Source organism: Drosophila rhopaloa, unplaced genomic scaffold, assembly GCF_018152115.1.
Source record: "Drosophila rhopaloa isolate 14029-0021.01 unplaced genomic scaffold, ASM1815211v1 contig_178, whole genome shotgun sequence".
NCBI classification, from domain to species: Eukaryota; Metazoa; Arthropoda; class Insecta; order Diptera; family Drosophilidae; genus Drosophila; species Drosophila rhopaloa.
Window position 1 is genome coordinate 2313595 of NW_025335059.1, and position 20360 is coordinate 2333954.

General features: G+C 40.7%; 2 protein-coding genes across 4 annotated transcripts; one reads left to right on the top strand and one right to left on the bottom strand.

Annotated features, from left to right (window-relative positions):
- Positions 1-2279: 2279 nt before the first annotated feature.
- LOC108042548 (transcription factor IIIB 90 kDa subunit) lies at positions 2280-20299 on the bottom strand. Its single transcript, XM_017120874.2, has 7 exons — positions 20025-20299; positions 19599-19967; positions 19436-19540; positions 4510-4659; positions 4220-4446; positions 3235-4162; positions 2280-3171 (listed from the first exon to the last, which is right to left on the bottom strand). Exons 1-7 carry the CDS (start codon positions 20095-20097, stop codon positions 3023-3025), a joined length of 2001 nt encoding a protein of 666 aa, XP_016976363.1. The 5' UTR covers positions 20098-20299; the 3' UTR covers positions 2280-3022.
- LOC108042547 (BTB/POZ domain-containing protein 6-B) lies at positions 7703-19041 on the top strand. Of its 3 annotated transcripts, XM_017120871.2 has the most exons (6): positions 7703-7940; positions 13037-13377; positions 15679-16197; positions 16254-16407; positions 16469-17143; positions 17197-19041. In XM_017120871.2, exons 2-6 carry the CDS (start codon positions 13083-13085, stop codon positions 17738-17740), a joined length of 2187 nt encoding a protein of 728 aa, XP_016976360.2. In that variant the 5' UTR covers positions 7703-7940; positions 13037-13082; the 3' UTR covers positions 17741-19041. The 3 variants fall into 3 exon arrangements, with proteins under 3 accessions (XP_016976360.2, XP_016976361.2, XP_016976362.2); XM_017120872.2 differs by lacking the exons at positions 7703-7940; positions 13037-13377 and adding an exon at positions 14391-14743; XM_017120873.2 differs by lacking the exons at positions 7703-7940; positions 13037-13377 and adding an exon at positions 15557-15608.
- Positions 20300-20360: the final 61 nt, after the last annotated feature.

The following is a 20360-nucleotide window of genomic DNA, read 5'->3' on the forward strand; positions in this document are numbered from 1 at the left end:
AAATCGACTAAAATACCGATGGACTGTAAACGTGTGAGCCTGTGTTAGCTAATGGCTTCGCCTGAGGTTAAACCATTTTCTGAATCCCTTATTCTATTTGAAGTTACTTCATTTGATTAAATAGATAAAAAAAAGATAAACAATTAATAAAATAATTAATTTCGAGAACCCTTGAAAAATATTGCAATTATCCTAACCAAAACATGGAAAACAAAACTCATTAAATTATTTATACTTGTAAACCGAAATAACTTCTCACAACAAATACAAAAGCTATTAACACTCTCACTTTGTCATTGAGACTATAGCTCTACTTTAATAGACCAGAACAAATTACTAAACAAAGCATTTAGCGGCTTAATTAATATGCACGCAGGGAAAATGCGTTTTAATTATTCATCGAGCCGAAACAAAACTCGATAGCCAAAACACAACATAATTAGCGCATAAATTAGTTGCCCCACGCAGTATTAAATTGCAAATCGAAGGGTGGCTTTAAATTATAGCATACTTTTGGGTCAGCTTGTTTGGTAGCGAAACTGCACTTAATACAACTTAATTTTACGGCACCGTTGGTCCTAATTAATCAGATTTCCAGTGCTTAATGTTCGTTTAAATAGCAAAAACTAGGTCTACTGGCAAGAATCATCCATTGCGTATACTTAATGCGGCGGACTTTAAGCGTATTAAACGATATACGCTTTCATTTAGTTATTTAAATGTCGCCTTCGCTGGCCAGCACCCACACAAGTTATTTTAATTAAACGCATTATTTTCGCATTTTCGGTATTTGCCACTGCCGCTTTATTTGTTTCCACTTATTAAATACTTTTCAAAATGGTCTCCAACGTCGCCAGAAAGTCCGCCGACCATGGCAGCCTGTGGCGGCTGTATTTAATAATAAAGCAGCCAAATCCGCAAATAAAGTGTAAATGATAAAAATGTTATTGAGAGAAAAGGCGAGCAAAAGCAGCGCAAAAAAAATAATTCAACAGATAAAAAAGAGAGGCCAACAAAATCCCCGGAACTGTGAAATGACCTCAGCTTGGCACATTTTTAATTAAACTCCATTAAAATATATGGCAAGCGAGTTCAATATATACCTACCATATATTTTATATTGAATTTTAGTGGCGAAGCACGTACTTTTAATTAATATACCCCAAGTGACAGTTGCAACGCACTGGCGAAAAACAAATTATAACAAAACATGATTAAAGTGTTGCTCAACGAATACATTCCAACGCATTGAATACTCTTAGTTAGATACTATAAACGAAGAATTAATTATTTATTCTTTTTTTCCTTAAACACATTTATATTGGTTGTCTTATTTATAAGCTGGTTTTTTCTTGGATTAATTTCTTTGAATTAGAAAAGGAATATTATTATTGATCATAATTTATTAAGAAGCGAAGACACTTTTGAATTATCTTGCTAAAAAGTGTGCACCAATAAAAATGTATAGAAGACGGTGTGCACAAAATCTTTAAAGGTACGTATGTCATCTGGGATTAATACGCTTAATCGGGCGATTATCCACATCAAGAGGCGTGCCAGGGAAAGACCAGGAGCACCTCCTCCCGGGTTTCGAACAGTTCCCAGCTCGCTGCGCATAAATTAGTCGCAATGACCAGGAAACTTCCAAGTGGCTGGTCAAGTCAAGATTCTACTAATTGCCATTTTACTGTCACATTTGCTCGGGGGATTTACATGTGCATACAATTCACATTATCGTTGCAACTTGGCCGGCTAAGCCTGTCCCGGGAACTGGCCAGGGCCACGCCCCATCAGCACTCTCGAGCGGTTCGTGTGCATTTTATTAATAATTATCCTTTGGACCCTGACTGTGGGCTTATGCAAATTAGCGAAGGGGCATTAAGTGCAGTTAACTTCAGCTCGAACCGGCAACCATTTGCCGAATTTTGAGTGGGAAACGGGGAAAGCCAGCTTGCTCTCAACTTTACTTCCGGCATAAATTTGTGGAAAAGTGAAATGAATTGCATGTTCTACGAACAGAAAAGTTGCAAACACTTTAGATAGATGAGAGCAAAGTTTAAAGGGAAAGTTAAGAATGCTTAATGAATGTATTCGATAATTGCCTAATTTAGTTTTTACATTATTAATTATTTTTCAGAGAAAGAGCTTTAAGAAAAATGTTAAGAAATGCCAGGAATTTCAGAAATGCTTAATAAGTACTTCATGGGTCTTAAAAACTATTTGATATCCTTGAATAAATAATATATAAAGAATTAAAATAATGAATAAAACAGATTAAGTTGGTGATACATTTTAAATATTTATTAAGAATCTAATTACTTCTTAGTTATTAGACGTACATCTTAACCGTTCAGCTAAGCATTACAGTTAGCTAATTTGTTCGGAATAAAAATCACTAGGGATTCGAAATTCGCAAGCAGCCGTAAGATATGCCATACTTTATGGGAGCGCAGAAGCTGACTTGCTGAACCGGAGGCAAGTAAATTAACACTAATTACAACATAATAACTATAAAATCGCAGAGACAAGTGCTCGGCAGACTCAACAGCTCATTGCCGGGCACTTGCCACTCAACGCTACGGCCGTGGAGCCGGGCCAAGTTCCTGGCCCGGGCCAGCAACTGAACTGAAGCTAAACTGAACTGGTGGCCGCCTGCAGCGCCGGAGAAAGGCAAGCAAAACAAAGTGCAAAACATGATTAAGAGTGAAATATTTATTTGCAGCACTTGGAGGCGCGCCACGGCAGCGCCAACAATTAGAAGCTAGCTACGAGAACCAGTCCAGAGTGTACGGGAGTACGGGCGCAGCGACTCCCCGCACCGACATGGCTTAAACATGTAAATGGCTGCGAGGAGCAGCCCATGATTTAATGGCTTTCACTGCGAGCGCGCCCAGAAAATAGCTTGGCGGCAACAAGTGCACGGGCCCTAATGCTTAGTTTAATTGTATTACGAGTAGGTTGGGTACTATAAAGTCGGTGTGTATATGCTAAAATGCTTTAAACGCTAAATGCGAACTAATGCCTAGTATTCCTCCTCTTCGTCAAAACCATAGCCGAACTCATCGTCGTCCCCGCCCGTGTTGAGCATGTCTTGAAGAGTGGCCTCCGGTTCTGCCTCAGGTTCGGCTTCAGCCTCTTCAACTTCCGCCTCAACACCTTCGTCTAGGTCATCTGAGGAGGAGATTTCCGGATTAATTTGTTGGCAATGTATTTTAGTTAGTCGGTTTAACATACCTCCTTCTACCACCACCGTTGGCTTGGTATCTGGAGGCTCCTCATCCGCTGCCTGGTTGACTGGAAGACCCACCTCCACCTTGGGGCGTTTCCTACTAGGTCCAGGCAGATCGTAAGCTGGCCTGGTGCCCCTGCTCTTGGGGGCAATGGGACCTTCTTCCACAATCAAGGGCTGCTGCTTTAGCTCTTCCAAAGTGCTCGGTTTGGTATCCGCGCTTGTCCCAGCTGAGTCATCGGTCAGCCCGCCGATGCCCTCGGTCAGGGTCTTGAGGATCTCATAGTTGATCTTACTGGATATCTTCTTCTCTTGCAACATCTTTTCAATGGCTTCGCCGGCGGTTGACGAGGGGCCAATGACCTTTTTGCGCGGCTTGCGCTTCTTTCGCTCCGGTTTGCCCTCCTCACGCTCCTTAGCCAGCCGCTCGTCGCGTTCCTTCTGCTCGCGCAAATACTCGGCGTTAAGGTTCTTCCACATTTCCAGCTTGGCCACCGCCTCCTCCTCGGTCAGCACATACTGATCCAGTTCATCGTCATTCAGATCGTCGGTGACGAGTTCTTGTTCCTGGGGCTGCTTAGCCTTCTCCACATCCTCCAAATCGCTCTGAGTCACCCTGCACATTGCCTCGATATCCGGACGGAGGCCTTCAATCCCAGCCACCAAACCTCCCGGTTCTGCCTTCTTAACATCCTCGTTCTTGGCTATCAACTCCTTAATCACTTGTGCATTGGATTCTTCGATGAACTGCCTGGACTCCTCCAGTTCGAGATCTTTTTCAGAGGTGCCCTTGGGAGTGCTTGGAGAGCTGACTGGAGTGGCACCCTTTCCTTTGGTCAGCTGACGAAATACTGAGCTGGAGTACTTGCCAAGGTCCTTTTCCAGATGAGCATCGATTTCCTTCTGTAGCTCTGTGAGTTCATGCTCTCCCATCTATAAAAAAGGAGGATAGTTTTAATCACACTCAAAATACTTTACAGAAATACCTACATCTTTAATCCTCTCACGATCCTTTTTGCGGGCTGCTTTAAACGAAGGCGGGTCCTGTTCGCGCTCCAGGTCAACGGTCATGAACTCCTCCAAAGTCAGTCCCCCCGAGGGCGTCTCGGCAAACTCCGAGAGACGCTTGCGAAGCGTAGACTCGTGGATCTTGACCACACCTATCACGTCCAGCATGGTACGACTGAAATCGTGCATGCGGGCCGCAATCAGCAGAGCTTAAGGTCGAAAGTAATCCCCTATAACAGCGGTTTTTAATTTTGATTTCACGGTTCACTCACCTGCTCCGCAGAGGCCGGTGGGTCGACGTCCCGAGTGCATGCAATCCTTCTTCATGCGCTGCACAATCCTCAGGGCCGTCATTGAAACCTCATGCGTTTTGGCTCCCAGTTGCAGGCGATTTGCAAAACGCATGATGTACAAACATGGATCTGCAAGAAAAAGTAAATAAATAACCGTGGAGGTACGGAAATAAACTTAGGAAAATACCCTTGACGATTCATCTAAAATTAATTACAAATTAACAGGGAGATATTAACGAAATTAAGCCGAAAAGTATAGAAACGAATGAGCAAATACTGTGCATATAAATGGGGTTTTATTGAAATACTAATACAGGTTTTAAGGTTGGTATTCTGTGGCCTCAACAATGCAAATTAAACAAATCGACCAACATTTTAATGGTTCCTAATTACACTACACAATGTGTCATACAAGTCGGAAACCATATTAACTTTGGCTTATGGGTTAAAACGATTAAGAACCTGCATCAACATTTTTATAATTTTATGCGTAAACCCTCAGTCATCATATTGATAAAATCAAAAGATTTCAATAAAATTAACAAACTGCAAGACCATCCGCCGAAGAACTTGTTCGACGACCTTGAAGCCGGGTCGGTCTAGCCAATGAAACTGAAAACATTCAATAACCGGCCCACGTCTCCATGGACAGCTGCCGAAATAAACAATCTTGAACCCGAACTTCAGGTCCGATATTATTCAATTCATTCAACTTTTACATGGCAATGAGAGATGCAGAGAGTCGGATCGGGAGAGTGAGCAAACAGAAGACTTCGAAAGCCGAAGAGACGGCGATTTTCTAGCATGCGATAAGTTTTGTGCGCTCTGGATTTGGCCGAACATCACGCATCCGTCACGTAGTCCCGCCACAGGTTTTGGGCCATTCATTGGCCTATTAAACCGATAATTAGGCATATTTGAACTAGACGAAAGACGGGGCCAGCCAAGGAAACCCACTAGACAAGATCTGCAATTAACACTTGGCCCAGTCATTTCGGCCAAAGCAAAAGCAAAAACAAAAGCCAAAACGCAAACGCAAACAGCAATTAACGCACAACAAATACGTCTGAGAAAACAGTGCGAAACGCATTGGAAAATCAAAGCAAACAGACATACGACCTTGCCAAAGTTATTTGCCAATAGGTTTTTTTATATTATGCACTTAACTTGGGGCTTACAATTTGCCGACAAATTGGTCTGGGAAATGTGGACGAGGAGGAGGAAAATTGAAAACGACAAAGCAGATTTTCTTAGAGCTTCAGAGTGGTTCGAGTGGATGGTCACTTGACTTATACAATTACATTTACATAATTGTCCGAATAATTGTATAACTTAATGACTAAATAAATGGTAGACCATATCGGTTTTAATTATTCATATAAGTACAAGATAATATTTTTTATGCGAGACAAATAACCTTACATAATTTACGCTGAATAAAACAGACAAAAACTTAGAGAAATACGGTTTTTATTCACGGTTTAAAAATAACAACATTTAAACAGATTTCAAGAGCTTACAATAAAGTTTATTGCTTAACACGCTTTTAAAGATATTTTACAGAATATTTAACCCCGCTTTTCTTGCGTGGTTTTCTTTCGTGCCCAAACTCTAAAATTCATATTTTATGGTCCAAAGACCAATTGTTAATAAGACTTTCTGCAACTAACGTACAAATTTTTACCATGTATTCTTGTAATATTCCTCCATCACCCCTATCGCGGAGCTTAGCACATTATCCCGGAACTTACTGCTAATCCTCCGCCTTCCAACCCCCGAGTTGTTTGTTTGTGCAGCGCCACTTGACACACAAAGGCAGATGCTGTTAAACGTCAACCCCTGCTGGCCGAGTTAAGGGGGCGGACGCGGGGCGGGGATGCTTGTCAAAGTCTCGCCAACTGTACTCCACAAACAAATCAAAAAAAAAAGAACTCCGCAAAAGAGGAAAAAATTATTTATTAAACCCTAATGAATGGGCACATTTATGGAGGCGCAGTAGCAGCCGTCCTCAAACTCCGGCGCCCCCTAATATCCCCCCTTACCCACCGCCCCTTCCCTTTTGTTCCTACTGCCGTTAAGTGCTCCACTTGAAAAATGATGCCGCTGATGCGGTGACTGCGAACTGCGAACTGCGATCGGAAACTGTGACTGCATTGACCCTTCAGCATAGCGCCCACTCATCTGCCACAGCTGTTACCCGAACTGCTGCTGATGCCGCTATAACTGTTACTGCTACACTCAGGAAAATATGTTTTTTAATTTACTTAATTATTTGCAGGAGCTGATTCTGATTCTAATTCGTTTGGATCGCAGGATATCTCTGGTAAAATTCTTGGTTGAGTGAAGTTTAAATCTCCGAAGTTTAAAAATTTGTAAATTATTCTATCTAGTTTGTTTTAGGTTGAAAAACTTACTCTTAAAGATAGTTATTTTTTTCAATTTTGGACCTTGATCTTTGAATTCTTAAAAAAAGCACAATATTTTGTAAAAAGCTTTTTTAACAAAATCCACTCAAGAAAGTGGCTTTTTGAACCATTTATAATTTTAGATTTTTTTGAGGGTTAAATTAATTTTTTTTTGCACATATTTTTATTTTTATACTATTTTTGGCTAGTTTTTTGTAGTGTGCTGCTACTTGACAGTTGCCAGCACGGCTGCTGCTAATGGTTTCTTAATGTAGCCCGCCTCCTCCTCGCGGCCACTCCATCCAATACTGCGCATTCTGCAACTGCAGCTAGTGAAATTATTATTGTTTAAACTTTATTTTTGCGTTTGTCATGACGGCAATTATCATTTTGGGTCCACCCTCCTCCTTCGTCGCCTCTGATTACTCTGCATTTAGCAAAAAATAACAGGCAATTTGGTTTGAGTTCCCCCAAAACACTAGCAATTAACTGCGTTTTGCTGCTTTAATTGTTTTGTAATCGACCGAGAACGCGAGATTAATGAGGAAATGCAATCTGAGAAAATGTCGCGTACAAGAGTCGTGCAAACAACAGCTTAGCATTAAAATTGGTTGGCACTCAATAAAAATAAAAACCAAATCGTGCCATTTATCGCATGCAATAAATGCCGATCTCAGTCTCAAGGCGACCGCGAAAAACCGAAGCTAAATCCATTTAGTCGATCGTGGTCGATCGGGTTGCGAGTCTCGAGTCTCGAGTTGCCGGTTTGGAATCTCACTTGAAAAATTAGTATCTCACTACGAATTCGTTCGTTGACTCGCGCAGTCGCAGCCGCAACTCGAAAAATTAATCGAAATTTAAAAACGTGGCCGGTCGTCGCGCATGCGCAAACCAAAAAAAAAAGAAAGAAAAAAAGAAGCTCCCAAGAAAAAATTCCCTCCACACATGTAAAGCCCATTTCATCAGTTTTCTGCGGTTTGCCGTCCATCCCAAGAAATTACAAAAGTGTGTATTTGTCTGATTGCTTGTTAAAATAATAATAATCGTTGACAAAGTGCGCGTACCTCGTTTGTTTGTTCTTCTGTTGACGTTTTAATTTATGTGCAGTTTTGTTTTTTTCATTTTCTCAACACTCAGCTGACAGCTTTGCGATGCCGGTTGAGCGTGAAAAAAAAAACAACTAAAGAAAATTGCTTAGAGTGAAGTGCAAATATAATAGAGAGGCGAAGAAAAAATCCCCAAAAAATCCACATATATAATTGTTTCTAATGATTATGGATCTGATTTGCCCCCAAACACTGTCTCTCACCTGTCTAAAATATTCCCTATTTTTCGACTTGAGTCACGCGTTTATTACCGAGAGAAGATAAATAATTTTAGCTTCGGACGAACAGTTGTTGTGTATAATTAATTGTTCTACTATTTAGCACATTAAGTGTATTAAGTAATCAGCAAATTAAAGCTTAATAAAATGCTTGAAACCTATTGAATTAATGGATCCCTAATGATTGACGCCCCAAAGTTAAAAAATAAACAATTGAGATCTCAATCAAGGCTGAAGTCTCTTATCACTATGAAATAAGTAGTCCCGCCGTGTAATTATCCGTTAGCTGCACTCCTGGTTAATTACCGAGCATTTGGTTGTAATTTACTGCTCATAACTATGATTTGTGTTTAGAGGCGCTGCTTTTAATGACAGCCCTTCCAGTGTTTGTACTCCCCGAGGTTTAAATTTTTCAAAATACTGAAATTTCCCGGTCAGCCAAAGTCCCACACCGTTTCGTGTTTGTATTTCAAAACAAGGTAAACTTTAGGAAAAAACTAAAAAAAAAAAAGCCCCACCTTTCGGTAGAGGAGAGAAAAAGCTGGCTATACAAACAAAACACAAGAGGAATACTTTTTTCACTCTAGACATCGAATTCGCATTTAGAATTCCACTCAAGAATCGCGCAAGCTGGAGGCATGAATACTTAAGTATTAAGTAACTTGATGACAATTTATAATCTTTAACTAATATACGTGCAGAAAAGGAAACGAAAACGGGTTTCGGCATAAACCGAAATACAGCAATAAATATTTGACAAAGAACGTGTCACAATAACCACAGAGACAGATTTAGAATTTAGCAAATCACTCCGAGTCGAAAGAGCACTCAATGGGGGATTTTTCTGGGCCATAAAGAATCGAATGCAAACAAGAAAACTTACAGATTGTAAAAAAATGTTAATTCGTCGAGTCATTAGACAAAATGCAACATGACTTACCAAATAATCCCATTAAAAATGAAAAGTGAGTGAGAAAAACTGCATGTTAATGTCTATAAAATTATCTGCAAATTAAAGCGTCTAAATCAAAGACGCTGGCTGAAAAGTTGAAAAGCTGATAGACTGAAAAACTGAAAGACGGAGCCACCAACCGACAGCTGACGGTCTGAATAATTGCGAAACAACCTAAGGGCACTCGAAGCGAGGTCCGAACTCACATGAAAACACCTCAAACAAAAGTCGAGAGTCTCAAGCAAATGGAACTCCGACTGTGAAGCTTGACGAGAATTAGATACTCTGGTCCAGAAATCTTGCTAAATGAGACACTAAGCGTAGCGAATGCAAATATATTCATAGGCCGACGTAGAACCTTCGTTCCAGCTAAATAATTACTCAATATAATTATTTTCCATTAGGGAGTATCTTGCCGAAAGCTTTCCATCCGAAATACTATATGGAATCGTTTTACAAGTTATAAAAAACCTAATGGAAAACTTTCTTACCAAACATCTCAGTATATAAATTTCCTCATTTTCTGGTTTGGAATAGAATAATTGATTAGTTAATTAGATATTTGATGAAATTAAGGAAAACCAAAGCCACAATATTAAAATAATTGTTTTTAGCCAATTTAAATCAATCATTACAAATTATGAGCTTGGACAATCTTCTTATTATTTTGTAATCTTTAATTTTTTTGAAATGTTTAGTTAGAAAAAGAACATTAAATAAGAAGGAAAAAAAATTAAGTTTTAAAAAGCTGATATAAATCAGTCAAATGCCTTGCGTTTGCTTTTCACGAAGAACTTAAATGTTTAGTTAATAAATGAGGAGAATCAAAAATATAAGGAAAAATAAATAGGTCACAATAATTTTAATTTGTAGTTTGGTTTACATTTTTATTTTACTTCATTAATTCTTAACTTTTTGATCACTTGAACCAGTTTAAAGCATGCGGTTTTGACCCCAATCCGATTACGTTTAAACTCGAAACCTTTTTATTCGTTTATTAAAGCCCTTATCAGATTACAGAATTGGCTTTCGAGTAGCCATAAAAAAGACAACAAAAAGAAATATACAAAATTAGCAAATTGGCTAAGAAAAACTGAAAACCAAAAATCAGACAAGAGCGCACAATTAAAGTGCAAAATGGGCAAATCAGCAAGCTCTTTTGCTGACTACTTGACCGAGTGATCGCCTAATCGACAGTTCGAGTGCTTGGCCAAGAGTTCGACAGGTTATTTCACTGGCCACGTGAGCGAATGTGTGCAACTGCGATGTGAGGGGCTTCACGGGTCGATTGCTTTCAAGTCTTAGATTTAATCCAGAAAATCAGAAAGTTGGGGCATTGGAGTTGCAGGATTTATGACACTTTTGGTTAATCAACTAAATGCGTGGCGATTGCAAAATGCTCTGGGCCGAAATGGAAAATGCAACAAAAGGAGCTCGTTAAAAAAGGGCCGCGAAATAATGAGAAAACAAAAGACTTAACACACAGTAACTTCAAGAAAAAAAATACAAACTCTTCACTTTTTCTGTTTTTGTATTTTCTGCTTTGCTGTGATCTTGTGGATGTGGTTGGTCTTTTTTTTTTTGGCGAGCGTGTAATGAGGAAATAAAAATCGAAAGTGTTACGCGGGCGTTGCTTTGGGGTCTCCACTTTACCACCTTTTTTCGGTCAGTGTGTGTGTGAGACTCTGACCCGAGACTTGGCCAAAAAGTGGGTCGCACCATTTGCAATTAAAGAGGCAATGAAAAATGAAATAAACCCCAAGCTGAGAAAAACAACGAATACAATTAAGAAAAGGGCGTCCAAAGTTAATGCAAGCGTCAAATTCGAAGTGCACCTTTATACCGAGTGCAATGGCAGCGCGGAAAATACGCATTTAATACGAAAATCAGCGCTAGCACACGCGAAAAGAAATTAAACAAAACAGCCGAAATTGAAATGTGGCTGGAAAATAACAAAAGCCCACAGCTGATGAATAATAAACGTGACTCGATTGTTAAGCATGAAATTAATTTAGCATAAATTGTATGTGTGTTTTGCATAGCAACGAATAGGGTTGAGGGGCTAAATAGAAACAGAGGGGTACGAAAGCTGCCTAGAATTTGTCGCTATTTATTTCAGTGTGACTAAGAGATAATAAATTTATAAACAATTTATTTTAAATCAACAAATAGTCGACAAAACAATTTTAGCATCGCATTTGTTTTACTCAGTTGAAACCACTCCAGAAATGTTCTAGTCTGTAGGAGCACTCGTCAAGCAAGGGTAATACTTTGGATATAATATTTTATATTTCAAAAAGCTTTACAATTTGGTACAAATTTAAAGCCATTTAATGAAAAAATCAAATCATACAGCGGGTAATTCAATTATTTCTCATTTTAATTGCAAAACCCCTAACAAATATGTAGCTGGTGTTTAAAAAATGTTTTGTGTTATTAATTCTGATAAATGAAAGATGGATTACTCAGCAGATTAATAAACTCAATTACCTATTGATTCGTTGACTGTTACACAACACTAATCTACTGCTATACACCAATTGTTTATCCCAATTAAATGTCTATACCAAAACCAATAAAATTCTAAGGTTCACCGGGTCCAATTAATTAATAGCTTTGTTTCGTTAATGAACCTACTTTTTAGTCAAAATGTCCCCAAAAGTGAATCATCTTCAGCTAACCAACACTAATTCCAGTCAAATATCTAACTCAGTTGAAATCCAAAGACGATTCGAAGCATGAAGAACTTCATTAGGCGGCGACAGCAAATTGCTTTGTTTATTGGGGGGCGTGGCAACGGGGGGAGTCGGCTTGGGGAGGTTGTAATACATCATTTTGTCAGGTGGAGCGAGATACCTTTATCCATATATCGCCCTCAACACAGACTTGTTGATTGTAGCAAAGACAGCCGTGACGAGACAAAATTAAAGTGAGAGAAACAAAAATTATGTTCATGTCTGTCGCCGTTTTGTTTTGGTTACGGACTTCGCCATGCTGCCAATTAAAAATAGCCGCTTGCATAATTTCCGCTGGCAGAGAGTCAGGTGCAAGTGCGACAGAGAGCAGGCCCAAAAAGAGTTCTCCAGTTGACCCAAAAAGATTTAAGTCCAAATGGCAGGGGGGTCAAAAAGAGAGGGGCTCGACTTAATTCACTTCCTGCAGCTAATAAAATGCGACAAATGCGTGCGAGCTGAAGTTTAAGTTGAAAATGGAAATGGAGAAGTGAAAGTGCAGTCCGCAATTGGCAATTTTTCATTTGAGTGGCGAGCTGGAAGACTGAACCAAAATCGATTCCAAATTGTATCATTTATATCCATAAATATCACATTATGTTACATATCAAAATTACTAATGCGGTCAAACTAGTAGGAGTGGAATTACAACTTGCGGTTGGTCTTTAAAAACGCTGAGTGAATTCGGCAGTTTTCTTTAATTCAGTTAGAAAATGTGGTAAAGTTGAGAGCATCAGGTGGAGTTTAACGTAATTATAAATATTATTCACGGTATAGGGAAAACAAACAAATCCAATTGATTTTCTGTAGAAATAATATTTTACGGGATAAAATTCTAATCTTTTAATACTAACATTCCTTAAATTAATGTGGTTTAGGAATAAGATAAGTAAAGATTTTTCTAAACCTTTTTAATTTAAAAATCCGAACTCTAGAACCAAATCCACTTTAAAATCTCAAAAGTCAGAAAGTAACTTGATAGAAATTTTAAGTCTGTGTATTTATTTTGAAAGTATTAGATACCTTAAAATTCCGAAGGATTGATTGATGGAAGTATTCTAATGTGTTTTTAATTATCCCCAATTATTTACAGCCAGGAGCCGAAGTAATGTGAAGATGACCCCGCAACTGACCGTAAGATGATCGAGGCCTTCGCGAATCACCTGAGCAGCCACCTGGGACGCCACCTCTTCTACTGGGCCATCGAATCGAGCAGCGCTACTTCGGGAAACTACGGCCTCAACCTGCGGCTCTCCGAGCTGATCAACAAGTTCCACGGCCCCCTCGAGCGGGGAGTGCAGGTGCTGGACCACCTGCTGACCCTCGAGGAGGACGACTTCGCCGGCCACTGGGGCAGCGCCTACGCGCACAACTATGAGCCGGAGTACGCCGCTCCAGTGCCGGAGAACGAGGAGCTGCCACCGCCAGAACACAGTGAGTGTATCCCCAAAAAATATACTGCTAAGAAGAAATTCTTAGAAAATAAACACCGAAATATTGAAATCTGGATTGAAGCCATAACAACATTTAAAAAAGTTTGCTATTTGTTATCAGATGATCACCTAAATATTAGATTGAATACCTAGTTTTATTTGTTCAACATGAACCGAACTTTTAAAGGAAGTTAACAGGGGTATGACTCAAAAATTAGTTAAAGCAAAGGTCAACAACATGTTTTTGTTTTTCGGCACACATCTTCGATCTTCGGTTGCCGGCTGCTGCTGAAGCTTCTGCAGAAACAGGTTTTATTGTACACGAATGTGCTAACAGATAAACAAACCTTGACAAGTAAGCTCACTGTCCAAGCAAACACATCAAAATCGATTTCAAGTTCAGCGATATGTTTCTTCATAACAAATATTCGCAGGCCAGGCAATAAATAATAGACCAAATACGATTCGGACATGCAAATACCAGGTAAAGCCGTCAGCAAGGCTACCCCGAAAGAGACTTGTAAAATAAAAGATATAAAAATAGTGGTAGTTACACACAGCCAAAATATTAGTATTTGCTGAATACAAATAGGTGATATATTTTGAATATTTTCTGACATTGAAAGTATAAGTCAATCAAAAGAAATATGATTGGCAAAAACTTTACTGATTGGTTTTTACCTGGAAACATCATAAGTTTAGGTTTTTATTTCAAGATAAAGTTTTTTTTCTCTGTAAAAAAAACCTCATTAATCAGCCCTATTAGCTCCTACACGTACGCCTTTTTATGGCGCGCCATGACGGAAATACATATTAGTATCGAGTGGCCGTGATATAATCAAAATGGGTTGCGAAATCGTCAGTAGACGTATTTCAGCTAATTTAAATTCAAAACAGGCGCCTAAATTCATCTCTCACCAACACTGTCACTCAACCGTTGAGCAGCACTGGCAGTTAGGGTGACCATGTCGCTACTAATGTGACCAGATAAGCAATATAATTTTTGGTATTTTAAATACATATAGTGTTTACATTTAGTGTATAGTTAAAAACTCACGTACTTCAATATTCTATTCTTCGGAAAAATGAAAAAATCGCTGTAAAAATGTCATACGATTGGCTAAAGTGATGGCAAATGTTTGAACAGCGAGTACTTAAGTGAAACCTGACTAAGTTTTTGGGTTTTCTCATTCCGGATAGCTACAAATCGCACTTTTCCCTTGCGATGGCTAGTAGTAGTAGTAACAATTCCGCGACCAATAATCACGGAGGCCACAATCCTCTGAACCGATTGTCGCTAAAGTCCGCCGGAAAGCGAAATCAGGAGAGCATGTCGCATTCCCAACCGAATGGCGGATGGATAAATGGTAAGGCGGAAAAATCTAGGGGAAAATGGAGGCGGAAAAGCGGCGTACTGGGGGAGGGGCAGGGGTAGGGGCACGCAGGTGCCCTGTGTCTGTGAGTTATTGATTTTTCCCATAACTTAAACAGTGTCATCAGGGGCAGGGGAACAGGGGGCCGTTACGAAGAGGGGCGCTGTCTGGCAACACAAACAACAAAAACAACAGCCGACTGCGTTGCTATTTTGAGGCGTTCCACTTTTAGAGTACAGCAGAACCTCCCTATCCAGAACATCAGTTGCCTAAACTTCTCAGGAGATTGCCTTCGAATCACTAGAAGTTCCAAAATATATGTAGATACAAAATATATTCATATTTTCAAGGTCGGCCTTCGTTTACACAATATATGTATACTTAAAGGGATCAAGTGTCAAGAATAATAAACAAGTGCGATTCAACTAATAAATTCATTGTAAACTCTGTAAACTAATGTCTTGAACAATATTTATTTTGTGCATAAGTAATTGCCTATTAAACAATAATTAATTGGCTTGCATATCAGCAGCATCATATTAAAAATAACATCATAAAACTATATTAAAGCTAATAGCTTCTGACTGATCATTAATTATTCTTCCTTTTAAATAATATTACTTTGGTTGGATATTAAACCATTTAAAGTATTATTCACGACTCTTTTCGAAAATAAAATATTCAACAGAAACTAAATTTCCTCAGGTGCAAGCTGTTTCCATTCACAGAAGCTTCACCGTATTTGGGCCACAATAATTGTGGAAAAAAGGGGAGACCCTGGCATTTGTTATTTACGATGCACACGCAGCGGAAGTTGCACAAATGTGGCCACGCGCGCTGCTGGTTATAAGCGAACTGGGTGGGATTACCAGCCTAGATATAACCTGTGTAACCCAAATATTAATCCGTTTATCTAATCTCATCCACAGTGGAAACCCTCAACAATGGCAATGGGCTGCTCCACTCGCCGCCTCACAATCACCAGCAGCAGCAGCAGCAACAACAACGAGGCGGAGGAGGAGCATCGCCAGCTGGAGGAGGTGGTGCCTCTGCAGGAGCGGATCACAATATACAGATAACGCAGCCCATCAGTGCCCCATCCTCGCCGCTGGCCTCGCCTGGCGCCTTAAACAGCAGCAGCAGCAGTAGTGGAGGAGGCGGAGGAAGTGGTGGAGGTCTTTCCGGCAGTCCCACCGCCTTTTGTCTACCCTCCAGTTCCGCGGCGGCTGCTGTGGCTGCCATCTCGGCCACGCCCACCAGCGGCAGTGGATCATATGTCTGCTCTGCCGGAACCAACTGGCATTTCGCGGCCGTAGCGGTCTCCAATGCCATTGATACGGCGGACCCCAACTGGCAGGCCAGCAAGGCGACAGTTCTCGAGAGGAATGCGGCCATGTTCAACAACGAACTGATGTCCGATGTCAAGTTCATTGTGGGTGGGGAGTTCGGTAAATCTCTTTTAACCCAATAGCGAAACCAATATTTAATTTGTATCTTTCGACAGACATCGATCCCATTCAGACCATTCCCGCCCACAAATACATTCTCGCCACGGGCAGCTCCGTATTCTATGCCATGTTTTATGGAGGACTGGCGGAGAACAAGCAGGAAATCAAAGTGCCTGACGTGGAACCCACTGCCTTCCTAACGTTGCTAAGGTGAGATATTCAGAACACATCACTAAACAAATGAACATAACGAATTAACTTATATCTTTAGGTACCTCTATTGTGATGAAATCAAACTAGAACCTGAACACATCCTGGCCACCTTGTACGCGGCCAAGAAGTACATCGTCCCGCATTTGGCCAGGGCCTGCGTCAACTATCTGGAAGTGAAGTTGACGGCAAAAAACGCCTGCCTACTTCTCAGTCAATCGCGTCTGTTCGAGGAGCCCGAGCTGATGCAACGTTGCTGGGAAGTGATCGACGCACAGGCCGAGATGGCGGTTAAGTCCGAGGACTTTGTGGACATCGACCTCAAGACGTTTGAGTCGATCCTTTCGCGGGAGACGCTCAACTGCAAGGAGATCCACCTGTTCGAGGCGGCTCTTAACTGGGCCCTGAACGCCTGCGAGAAGATGAGCATCGATGATACGCCGCAAAACAAGCGCAGGCTGCTGGGACAGGCGTTGCATCTCATCCGCATTCCCACCATGTCGCTGGAAGAGTTCGCCAATGGCGTAGCCCAGACGGGCATCCTCTCATCCCAGGAGACGATTGACATGTTTCTGCACTTCACCGCCAAGATGAAGCCCTCTCTGGGCTTTCCCACACGATCCAGGGCGGGATTGAAGACACAGGTCTGCCATCGTTTCCAGTCGTGCGCCTACCGCTCGAATCAGTGGCGCTATCGCGGACGCTGTGATTCTATTCAGTTCTCGGTGGATCGAAGGTAAGGAAGATAGTAAATTTAAAGATTTATATAATCAACACCTTCCCCTCTAGAATCTTCATTGTGGGCTTTGGACTGTACGGCTCATCGACTGGCGCCGCCAACTACAACGTAAAGATCGAGCTGAAGCGCCTGGGTCGCACACTCGCCGAGAACGACACAAAGTTCTTCTCAGACGGATCGAGCAACACGTTCCACGTGTTCTTCGAGAACCCCATCCAGATTGAACCTGAGTGTTACTACACCGCTTCCGTGATCCTCGACGGCAACGAGCTGAGCTTTTTTGGCCAAGAGGGCATGTCGGAGGTGCTCATGGGCAACGTGACCTTCCAGTTCCAGTGCTCGTCGGAGAGCACAAACGGCACAGGGGTGCAGGGTGGTCAGATTCCGGAGCTTATCTTCTACGGACCCACCACAGTCACTGCCATGAGTTCGCCCACAAATTCGGTTTGTGCCACACCCATTGGTGGTGGAACAGCAGCCGGAGGAGCCTCATTAACCACAGCACCCGGAACTGTCGTTTCAAATGGCAGCAGTGGATCTGCCAACAACTCCAACGGTTCTGGAGAAGATCTGGCCGGCGATGGAAGCACCTGATGCGCACAGCTCTACTGCGCCGAGTGGCAGGGAGCTTGTTACTACCGCCAACAGCAGCAGCAACAACAGAGGAGACCAACACAACAATACAAAACACAGCAACCGCAACAGCTAAAGATACAAAATCGAAACTCATGGGTTTTCAGTGCAACACAACAAAGCAAATTGGAGTTTTAGGCGCATATATATATATACCACGATAGTAGAGTGCTCTAGTTTTCGTAATAGTCCTATATATAGTCATATATACACGTAAAGCATAGACACATATATATACACCCCGGCAGTGCGTTTTAAAGCTCTAAGGCAGTTGTCAGAACGAGATCATCTCAACAAGAAAGTCATTCGATGCAAGTCATTCGGTATAAGGAATTTTCGATAATCAAAAAGATTTCCTTCGTTATCCCAAGTACGTTAAGCAAGTTAATTTCGACGGTTTTGCAGTTTTAAAACGCGCTGTACATAGTTTGTTGGTAATGCATAAAAAGATATTTTCAAAATCGAAACAAGTTGAACATATACACCCATACTATATAGATGCAGATTAATAGTTGACTCGAAAACTTAATACGTTCCACGATTTGAGAGGGCGGGATAGGGTAAAAAGGCGCTATATAAAGACACATATATAAATGCAATAAGTGAAAATCGGGCAATCAGTCAAGCTAGCGTTAACCAATATTCTAAAGGAGATCTGAAGAGAGAGTGGAAAAAACTAATACGATATATACCAAACATATTTTTGCCAGCATATACCTAACATATATACACATCTGATCTGATAATGATATATACACACATATAGATAAACTATAGAACCTAAATACTTGAAGGGATAATAAGCCATGTTAAGAATCGCATACGACGAATTTGAAAGCCAAGTTAACCAAGTTTACGAAATATGAAACAAAAAAGAAATCAAGGGATCTTGTACCAGTATGCACACAAAATCTTCCCCACATAAATATTGGAATATTAATCTTGTAGAATACATTATCTATATTTCGTAGTTGTTCCATTATATCTCTCATACATACACATATGCCTTTCTACTGATATTAAGACCCGTACTTTGCTCCTATGCATTAGTCTAGGCTGCTTTGCGCAACAATCAGTTTTACGTTCGACTTTTGAATTTCTTTGGAAATTGTACTGATTTTTTGCTTTTGATAAGAAGACAATTAATGTTTTTTTATATACATATATATCTATATAAATGAAAATGTTATCCTATATTGATTATGAATCTATTAACATTATGTACTTTAATCAAACGAAATACATTATTAGAATCTTGCGAATTTACGTTTAAAGAAATGGCCGTTTTTGGGATTGGATGAAAGAGAAATATTGCTCTAAATGTCAAAAAGGTAAGTAGAAAATGGGTGTCGGAGAGACAACTAGAAATGAATGTATCTAATATGGATAGTAAAATCAAACTTCTCTTACAAGAACTTTTCTTAATAAAAAACTTTAACCATTTATTGTAAAAACCTAGATTCTAATTAGATACTACGAAATAACTCATACTTCGTCAGCAACAAATGCTTATTCTAAATACAAGAAATGTGCTAACAAAAATGTTACGTTCTTTCTAGACCCCATCTTTGCTTTTCAAATTAATTAAAATATCTGGGCAGTTTTCGTAATTTGAAACTACATAAATGTGATTTAATATTCATGACGTTCACTTACCCACAGACGGGATGTTGATACAAAGGGCGTGCGATAACTTCAAGTAGGTGCGGCCCAGCTCATACGAGCAGATCTGCTGAACGTCGCTGATGTCTATAAGGAGATCTGGGGAGGAATGGGCCAGGGATTAGCTAAATAAAGGGAAAACTAGTAATGGACTTACGAGAGGTGCCCTCTGTCCTGCAGGTCATATACACGCAGGCGGCGTAAATGTGGGTGCTCTTCCTGCCGCGGGTTAGATGCCTACTTAATGCCATCTTAAAGAAGTTCAGGGCTGTATCCGCGTAGTGCTGGGACAGTTGCAGCTGCTGGCAGAGCAGGGTGATGTCCTTCTTGGCCTTCTTGATGGTCACCTCGCGGGACTCTGTGCCCGAACCCACCTGGAACTTGCCGTAGCCGTAGTTTGTGGCTCCACCCGAGGATTCGGCGGAGACAAACTGACCAATTGCAGCTGCTCCATGTCCAACTTCCTCGAACTGCACTTCGGAAACGATGAGGGAATCCTCCAGCACAGAACCGCAGTTCATGCAGACTATAGTAAGTGGGAAATGGTAAATAACTAGGGGATATTGAATACTCCACCACTTACCCCGATCTCCTCTGGCATTATCCTCCTCGATCTCGTTGGATCCGCAATTGCGACATTTTAATCCAGTAGACATGATGGCTTTTTCTATACTTTCACTTGCTTTCTTTGAGTTTTACACCACTTGCAGGCAGGTTTTGTTTTTAAACTATTGGAAAAACACATCAAGGCACTGGTTTGCTGTCAATTCAGAGCATTTTTCGACTTTTGTTTAAACAATTTGCAATTTGTTGCCAATTAAAATCAACACGCTTGGACAACAGCTGACTGACTGGTGTTTTCCAACACTGATGCTAGAACAGAATTAGCTAGAGATGAGCTTGATTGACTTACGAATAG

What these genes read in the sequence shown, in the direction of transcription:
- LOC108042547 (XM_017120871.2), top strand. Translation starts at nt 13,083, where the DNA reads ATGATCGAGGCCTTCGCGAATCACCTGAGCAGCCACCTGGGACGCCAC. An exon ending in CATTGTGGGTGGGGAGTTCG is followed by an intron (nt 16,198 to 16,253) that starts GTAAATCTCTTT and finishes ATCTTTCGACAG; the next exon opens with ACATCGATCCCATTCAGACC. An exon ending in CAGTTCTCGGTGGATCGAAG is followed by an intron (nt 17,144 to 17,196) that starts GTAAGGAAGATA and finishes CTTCCCCTCTAG; the next exon opens with AATCTTCATTGTGGGCTTTG.
- LOC108042548 (XM_017120874.2), bottom strand. Translation starts at nt 20,097, where the DNA reads ATGTCTACTGGATTAAAATGTCGCAATTGCGGATCCAACGAGATCGAG. An exon ending in TAATGCCAGAGGAGATCGGG is followed by an intron (nt 19,968 to 20,024) that starts GTAAGTGGTGGA and finishes CACTTACTATAG; the next exon opens with TCTGCATGAACTGCGGTTCT. An exon ending in ATCGTGAGAGGATTAAAGAT is followed by an intron (nt 4,163 to 4,219) that starts GTAGGTATTTCT and finishes CCTTTTTTATAG; the next exon opens with ATGGGAGAGCATGAACTCAC.